The sequence below is a fragment of the Zingiber officinale genome, chromosome 8B (genome assembly GCF_018446385.1).
Source record: "Zingiber officinale cultivar Zhangliang chromosome 8B, Zo_v1.1, whole genome shotgun sequence".
NCBI lineage: Eukaryota > Viridiplantae > Streptophyta > Magnoliopsida > Zingiberales > Zingiberaceae > Zingiber > Zingiber officinale.
The window spans coordinates 36,114,332-36,123,154 of record NC_056001.1 but is presented as its reverse complement, the minus strand read 5'-3'; the positions used below and the strand labels follow the sequence as shown (position 1 = coordinate 36,123,154).

Here is an 8,823-nt window from a genome sequence, read left to right as displayed (position 1 = left end):
TCAATTATTGTGCCAATCAAAATGTCTCAACAAACAGTCCACCATTTTCCCCATCTAATTATTTGCATGTGTTGGAGCAAACATTAAATTATAAATATTAAATGAAGTTATTTTTTTCAAATAAGTCCTCCAATAATTGGGCAGTATTGGGTCAAATTGGGCCTAATCATTGGACGGTCTCCGAAAGATTATGAGGAAATCGGGCCATGCTTGTTGCCCATTTTCGACAATAATAATTAAGTAAATTAACCAGCATTAGACAGTTTAGATGTCCATGATTATAATGCAGCAGTAATATATTTAAATTGTCATAGATATCTATGGTTATCATCTAAAACATTCATATCAGTTTCTATATCTAAAATTTAAAACATCCATATCAGTTTGTATATCTAAAATTTTGAATAAATGATCAAATTTATTAAATTTAAATACATTTTTCATTACACAATATATCAAATACCCTAAAAAAATTTCATCATCCTTAATTTGTTATTATTTTCTTTTCTTTCTTTTATTTTTTATTATTATATTTATGGAATGAGTAGAAGGAGAGAGATTAAGTGGAAGGAGAGAGATTAAAAAGAAATATTATTTTATTTTTAGGATAAAGATTTTATTCCCTAAATTTAGAGAATCATTATTTATCAAATCTAAATTTAGGGAATGGATAGGATAATCAAAATATTTTTAGTTAACTTATCCAAAATTTAGGATAAAAATTTTGAATAAGATAACTGATGTGAATGCTCTAACTTAGTTTATATATTAAATGAGTTTATGATGTTTTGGGGTTATAGTGCAGTGGTAATCGTAGAAATTTTTGTAGGACCGAGTCGATCCATCCAAATTTGATATTATTTAGTCTGATTTATCATTAAATGGGTTTACGATGTCAGGGGTATAAAAAATATTCAAGTGTAAAATTGTTTAAAAACATTTAAAGAGTATAAAAAATTTATGACACGAGTTCAAACACTTGGCTAAATATTCAAGGTTCGAATTTGAAGTATAGCAAAAATCGTGGCTGTGGGCTGCTGAGCGAGGAGTTACCGATGAGTCTTTAGAGTTTAACCGTCTATCTCCCAAACTAATTGGATAGAAGGTCAGACTATATATATTTATTGTGTTTATTGATTATGTTAGCAAATAAGAAGTATTTAAATTGTCTTTTCTTCTTAACACCGCCAAATGGATTAACTAGCTTTCGAAGAGTTTTTTATTCGCTAAATAATTGTGGTTTTTTTTTTCTTTCAAGTTGGCATCATGTATTATATAAATGAAAATTTTTCATTAGCTACTAACCTAAATTAGGAAGTGTTTACATAGAAGGGCATATCAATCCAATATTTTTAGATTAAAAACTCGTTAAAAAAATATTTATTAATTTATTGAAATTAAGATTATTCTTAAATATAAAAAAAATTAAAAAGACGTTACGCCATCGTTGCCCAGTGAAAAAGCATTTTTCATTCGTCGAGTGGTTGCCAAATTGCTGTCGCAATTAATATTTTATTTTAAAAAATTCCAAAAATATATTTAAAAAATGAGCATCGTCATCACGCGACAATCCGTTAGGTCAAAGCGCAAATTGTGTGGCCCATCGCAAGCTCCTGCGATGGATTATATATATATATATATATATATATATATCTGTTGATAATATATTGTGTTCATAAATTTTAAAATTAAATAGTTATTTTAATTTTTTATTTTTAACTGTAAAATTTAATAAATCGAATCTCTTCCTCACTAATAGCTTCTTTCAAATTGTTAGATTTTTTAGGAATTATCAATAATTTTTAAATTATTCTATTCTCATATGCATTGTATGTGAGCCTTCACACATCATTTGTCATGATATTGTATTATATTTTATTTGACTCAAAACCACATAAATAAATTTATCAACTATTTTTTAAAAAACTCTATTATTATATTATTTTTCATTTTTTTAAATCATCGGAACTCGATGAACGTGTATACTAAACAATCAAGTTAAAGCAGGTCAAATCAACATGAATGATAAACTACTCCAACTCGTATGCAACTTTATCAATCTAATCCAAAATTTAACGAAAGAATAAATAATAATAGAAAATTATGGACGTAAATGACATGATCAATACTCTCCCATCCAGGGCAGTTCAATATTTGATTTATATTTTTTCATCTGATCGACGATGAGTTGTTTATTATTATGATGATGATGATGATGATGATGATGATGATGATGGTGTATTCAAGATGAAGTAAAGATGGCGTAACTTTACTTTACTTTTACGGCTTAAATAATATATATAAACATATATATTAATTATAGAATCACTAGTTTTGAAAGTGTCTTTTCGTTTACTCTTCTTCTTCTTCCAGTTATGAAGTCACGAGCGTGCCTCGGGCACAGCACAACTATAAGAGGCACCATAATTTATGTATGTATTTTGAGAGTTCGATTAAGGATAATAATAGGAATGCTCAAACTACTGGGATAGTTTGAGGTTAAGAGTGTCAATTTGAATAGATCAGATTAGATTCCGATCAAATTATTTTTTTAGAAAAAATATTTAATTTGAACCTGAACGTCCTAAGTTCGAATCCGAATTCAACTAGAATATTCCAATTCAAAATGTTTTTTTAAACTATTTGTCCTTATACTTGTTTTACTTTTATCTCAATGTTTAATTATTATCGTATTATTATTGATATTAATAAATATAAAGATATTTTAAATTTTAAAATAAAATCTTATTTAACAAAAAACATCACTAAACTTTAAATTTGGATTAACTCGTCGCGTCAACTCGGATCCAATCTAAAAACTTTCTAATCTAAATCTGACCCGAATCCAAAAATTCTTAACACAAACCCAAAAACTCACAACCTAAACTTAATTTTTTCGGATAAACTTGGATCTTACATCTTGAATCGGATTTATTTTTCACACTCTTATCATATCTATATGGATTAATAAAAAATTATATATGAATTTTTATAAATTTATAAATATGCCAACGATAATTAGGACGTTTTTAAGTAAGAGCATCCACATCAACTACCATATCCAAAGATTTTACCTTAAAGTTTAGATTTTTCCCTAAATTTAGATTTGATAGATAGTGATTCTCTAAATTTAGGAAATGAAATCACTACCCTAAAAATAAAATAATATTTTTTTTAATCTCTTTCCTTCCACTCCATCTCTTTCCTTCCATTCATTTCATAATTATAATAATAATAAATAGAAGAAAGAGAAGAAAATAATAAAAAATTAAGGATGATAGAAATTTTAGGGTAGTTGATATAGTGTATAGTGAAAAGTGATTGTCTAAATTTAATAAAGTGAGTCATTTATCTTAAATTTAGATATAGTAATAAGGAAATTGGCGTGATAAATAAAATTTTAGGATTATAAATATTTAAAATATCTGTATATAGTTTTGTCCAAATTAATATATATGTGGTCGCAGGAAACTGCGACAGTTCTATAATCGCTTTTCCGCTCCGCGTCTTCGTCGTTTCGCCGATACGAGAAACGAGAGGGAAAGCAGAAGAAAAAGAAGAGGGAAGAGGAGGAAGAGGAGGGGGCAGAAGAGGTCGTCTTCTTCCATCGCGTATAGGTTCGAGTTGTTCGTGATCTCGGCATCGCCGTCCGGGTTCCGAGTGGCAGTAGGAGCGGCTGCGGCAGCAGGCTAGATCTCGATCCAGAAAACTATCTTTCGCGGACAATTGTTCTTCTCACTTTCTTCCTTTCCTCTCCCTTTGCGTTTTACGGGGTGATTAGTCGGTGGAAGAGGCGGGCGGCGATGGCGAGCTGGAGGTACAAGGCCGGGTTGTTTCTCATCCTCACGGTGGTCGTTATCTGGGTCGCCTCAGCCGAAGTCACGCAGGTTTATGCTGAATCCCTTGCTTAAGTTCTTTGGTTTTCAATGTGAAAAAACTTCCTCTTTTTAATCTTTCATGTCTTGTGATGCCGTTAACTATACTTTAGGTATCATGAATCCTGAAAAATTAGGAATTTTTTTTTCTACTCATGAGGAAGCATGTGTTGATTTACATTATAGCGCGTGTTTGTGCTCAATTTATGGCCTATAAGATGGTCTTTTGAAACTTGTGAATTAGATCTAAGGACTTCTATCGCTGATCCTTTGTTGGACTAAAAATGCGTTGGCTGTTGAATCACAAATCCTAAGGCTCTTTCTCCTTAGCAAGCAGGCTTTATCCCGAGTTTATTGAAAACTTGACTTGGGCATGAATTACCTAGTGACCGTATTCCAAAAATCAAGAGAATACGATGTAATGAACAGTTTAGTCTGATTGCATTTGTGTTTTCATACTTTAGCCGTTGTTATGTTATTTTGTTGGCTGAAGTGACTGAGATAGATGCTGCACTAATTAACAAAGTAGAAATGTCTATTTGGTAGGAGCCTAGGAATAGATAAGCGCACAGTAAATATCTACGATCACAAAGTTGAGGTGCTGACGAAGTGCAATTAAATTTTCAATGAATTTTATGAAAGGAAAATTGTGTCACTACTTCTAATCAACTGAAATTTGAAGATGTGGACAAAACTTTCAGTAAAAGCTTGATCTTTTGTTGTAGCATCTAACGGAAGAGGTACCAAGTATGTATATCACAAGTCTCCCTACACTAGACAGAATTTCTGCCTATGGAGAAATGCTGGAGACATAACTTTTGAGCTTGTTAATATTAGACTGGTGATGTCACATAAGTTCATGTGATAATCTGTGATCACATAGTAAGAGAGAAAAGAGGGAAAGGATACTACTATCAATAAAATATTGACTTCGCTGATTGATTCATTCTAATTATCACAATTCTAAATAGCCCACATAAATTGGTGATAGAAATACATCATTCATTGTGATACATAAAGCTAATTTGCAGATTGGATGCTTTAGATTGACATCAGGATGCTTTCTTAGGGAAATATGATCAGCCAATATGAATCTGGAAGGAATATTTTAATTTGTGATCTAGCAGTAAAAAAATGACAATCTCTGGGTAGGAGCTGTCGGCCCGACTAGTTTCTAACAAAATGATTTTGGAATTTCATCTAAGCATATGACCCTTTTTATTAGCCCATAACACTACATTTGGGACTAAACAACGGTGCCATATTCAATGTTGATATGTCTGCAGTAACATCTTGTCAATTTTTGGACATGACTTTGTCAAGGCTGATGAGAACTTTTGTTTTAGGAAGGCAAATATTTTCTTTCAATTTAATTAATACTTTGTTCGGGTATTCTGTTTTTATTGAAATTTTGATAGAACTAAAATCAATTTTCTTTTGTATTGATTGTGTTTTATTAATTATATAATAATGCAACTTATTTTATATTAATTCATCTTTAATCACTGTGCAACAGGGTATATTTACTGATTATCAACAACCATTTGCTGTCACTTACTTGGGAGCCTCCCTTATGGTTGTTTATCTGCCATTATCTTTTCTCAGAGATTGGGTGTGTAGTTTACTGAGAAAACACTCTTCCAGAAGCAATAAGTCATCATCTGGAATTAACTCTTCTCCAAAGAATAGTCCAAGGATTGTAGAAATGGAAGCACAATCTCTTTTAGCAAAAAAAGACAGTGAAATTGACCTTTCAGCACGAGAAGAGGAACAATCACTAATATCTCATATTAAAGATGATGTGAATATTGAAGTCCTGAAGGAAAGAAAAGCAGTCACCACTAAGGAGATCATAACATACGCAATCTATCTTGCCCCTATTTGGTTTGTGACAGAGGTGAGATATGTAATTTTGTGGTGGACTTTTAGTGTATTTGACTATGCTCCATTCGTGCAATTACTGACCACAGAATAAAAGAAAAGTTAATATTCGTTCTAATTTATAGTTTAAAAATGCATTAGTTGTTTAAAGTTCCTCTCACATGTTTATCCTTTTAAAGGGTTTTCAAGTCCATGATCCCCAGTTAAAAGTTGCATTCTGTTTTAATCACATTAATTTTGTTTTCATCATTTGTGATGTCCTTAATTGGAAAATATATATTTTAGTGTGCCACGACTATAATCCAGTAAGTATTTTCCTTTGAAATGTGTTGTGCAGTCACCTCTTAGTTATGGATGTCTTCGGAAATTTTGAGTGGTACTGTGCTTGTTGATATGCAGCTATGCTTATACTTGGATGCTTTAATTTGAAAAATATATTCTTGGACGTTGTTAACTGGTAAAAGAAAAATGTACATTGTTGAGTAACCAATATAAATATCCTTTTAGCCAGGTAAAATGAAGACTGCTCAAACCTATCCTGAGCATCAATAGTTCCGTGCATCATTCTGATTTTCTAAATTTGTTTGATTGGTTTTTCTTGTATGCTTCTTCTGCTAAATAAGAAGATGAAGCATTATCCTTTAACATGGTCATCATTGTTATTTAATCATACAAGCATTCTTAATATTTGAATTTTATGGATGCAGTACTTATCAAATGCCGCACTTGCAAGAACCAGTGTGGCAAGTACGACTGTGTTATCATCGACATCAGGTCTCTTTACTCTTTTTGTTGGCGTATTTCTACGACAAGACTCCTTGAATATGTCCAAAGTGGTTGCTGTATTCATTTGCATGGCTGGCGTAGTGATGACTACATTTGGCAAGACTTGGGCTACAGATGAATCAGATCTTAGTGCCGCTAGGTATCATCTATTTGTGTGTCCTTTGGGGGGTTGGTTGTGGGTGTATACATATTTTTTTTTCCATTTCTAAAAGAAGAATATCTTTACAAATCATATTTGTGGCAAGAATGTTTATCAATTTTGCCTTCATTTCCTTTATCTTGTCCAGAGTGTTTGGTTACTGCTAGCCATTATGTCTGATATGAGTTAGGGTTTTACTTTCTACAGCAATGGAAAGCGGTCTCTCGTAGGGGATCTTTTTGGTCTTCTTTCAGCTATGAGTTATGGTCTATTTACTGGTTTGTGGAATTTCAACTTTCTTCTTCTTTTGATAGGATTAACTTACAATTTAGTACTAGTCTAAACTTAAATATCCCATTTCAATGTGTGCAGTGCTTCTAAAAAAGTTTGCTGGTGAGGAAGGAGAAGGAGTCGATGTCCAGAAGCTGTTTGGATATGTTGGACTATTTACACTCGTAGCTTTGTGGTGGCTTGGTAAATTTTGCTCTTACAAAGATTAATGATATATACATTTCCAAGAAGGCAAATCAAGCTATTAACGTACACATCCATGTTATACTCTTTTTCCTGCTCTTGTGCAGTATTCTTTGGATATTTTGTTTTTTATTAGATTAGAGATTCGTGTTTCCGTTTATGTTACAATCATGCTAGATTTTCTCGATAAAGATAAAGTCAGCCAAGTGCCCACCGTAGTATATTAAGTGATTAGTCTTTTCTTGTTTCTACAATATTATATTTTTAAGTTTTAACCAAAAGCTTTCAACAATTCCTCTACTTGCGTACATGTTACATATTCATCACAAAATATATTGCTGTTTTCTTCTTTTCAGTGTGGCCATTGACTGCACTAGGGATCGAGCCCAAGTTCAGAATACCACATTCTGCTAAAATGGACGAAGTCGTGCTTGCTAATGGCTTTATCGGAAGTGTTCTTTCAGATTACTTCTGGTACGTTTACCAGAAATAGTGAGTCATTATGTAGGCTGTGTTTCTGACATAGTTTGTTGTTCATCAGGGCACTTTGTGTCATATGGACCACGCCGTTGGTAGCTACATTAGGCATGTCACTTACAATACCACTCGCTATGGTAGCCGATATGATGATTCACGGTCGACACTATTCGGCAGTCTACATCCTCGGCTCAACTCAGGTAATCAATCCTATTTTTTATCAATAAGCATGCATCTGTTTCCACTTATGATTCTGCTCGACTGGAAAATCAATCCTGAAATCCAAGATGTTTCTATTTGTACAACATATTGACAACAAAATGCATCTTGTCCTGCGACGATTGAGTTTTAGCACGATATCATATTGTTAGAAGACTCATCTCATTTGAGATCCCTTCTAATCTTTCTTTGCTCTTGCTCTTGCCTCAGATCTTTCAGTGTAGTTGATTCGACTTATATCGGTTGTCTTTATGGTCTACCAAATTCAATTACATTAAATTCAATTCAACTCTCGACTGAAGTCCACTTTTTTCTTCTCATATTCACAGGTTTTTGCTGGGTTTGTGATAGCCAATCTGTCTGAACGACTATCCAGATTCATAGGTTTCTAGCATTTTTACAAAAAAAAAAAAAGGAAAAATGGTCGCGATAAGGTGATTCTTTACCAAGGAATTCTTTGTATTCATATCGAGAAGTCAAGAAATTGGAAGTGACCCACGATTACCTCTCGCATTTGGTTTTGCTTCTGCTGAAAACAATTGTAAACGCTCTCATTTTGGATTTAAGTTGGACAATTGGGGAAGAACTAAACACAAGTTTATCAAGAGGTTTGTTATGCTGTTCTCAATTTCCAGTACTGTAGAACTCTATTTTCTTCAATGTATATAGATTCCATGAAGGATTCTATGTAAGTTTAAATAGCTTTATTTTTTGTCTTAAATTATGATTCGCCTGTGCAAGTTGGAAATAATTAGTATTTTTTAATCAATTTTTAGAATTAATTGCCAACTATATTGTATTTTGAGATGTATAGATTCGGAACTAATGGCTCAATCTGTTCATAAATCATAATTACACACTTTCTAGAATTATTTTGTTAAAGGTACATAGATTCCACGGTGGTTTTTTTTATATCTATATTTTGCTAAATCTATATCCGATTAAATATTTATTATTTATATCCATTTAAAT

The 8,823-nt window shown here is 32.2% G+C and overlaps 1 protein-coding gene across 2 annotated transcripts; it reads left to right on the top strand.

The window, feature by feature from the left end:
* Positions 1-3,482: 3,482 nt before the first annotated feature.
* Positions 3,483-8,572, top strand: LOC122016798 (uncharacterized vacuolar membrane protein YML018C-like). Of its 2 annotated transcripts, XM_042574198.1 has the most exons (9): positions 3,483-3,688; positions 3,782-3,887; positions 5,392-5,772; positions 6,464-6,681; positions 6,889-6,959; positions 7,054-7,155; positions 7,512-7,629; positions 7,697-7,832; positions 8,181-8,572. In XM_042574198.1, the coding sequence occupies exons 2-9, from the start codon at positions 3,804-3,806 to the stop codon at positions 8,241-8,243; spliced, it is 1,173 nt and encodes a 390-aa protein (XP_042430132.1). In that variant the 5' UTR covers positions 3,483-3,688; positions 3,782-3,803; the 3' UTR covers positions 8,244-8,572. The 2 variants fall into 2 exon arrangements, with proteins under 2 accessions (XP_042430132.1, XP_042430131.1); XM_042574197.1 differs by having other exon boundaries at positions 3,484-3,887.
* The last annotated feature ends 251 nt before the right edge of the window (positions 8,573-8,823 follow it).

Bases quoted from the DNA above. Each gene is read 5' to 3' on its own strand.
- LOC122016798 (XM_042574198.1), top strand. From the start codon at position 3,804: ATGGCGAGCTGGAGGTACAAGGCCGGGTTGTTTCTCATCCTCACGGTG. The intron at 6,960-7,053 runs GTTTGTGGAATT...CAATGTGTGCAG, and splicing joins GAGTTATGGTCTATTTACTG to TGCTTCTAAAAAAGTTTGCT. The intron at 7,833-8,180 runs GTAATCAATCCT...TCATATTCACAG, and splicing joins ACATCCTCGGCTCAACTCAG to GTTTTTGCTGGGTTTGTGAT.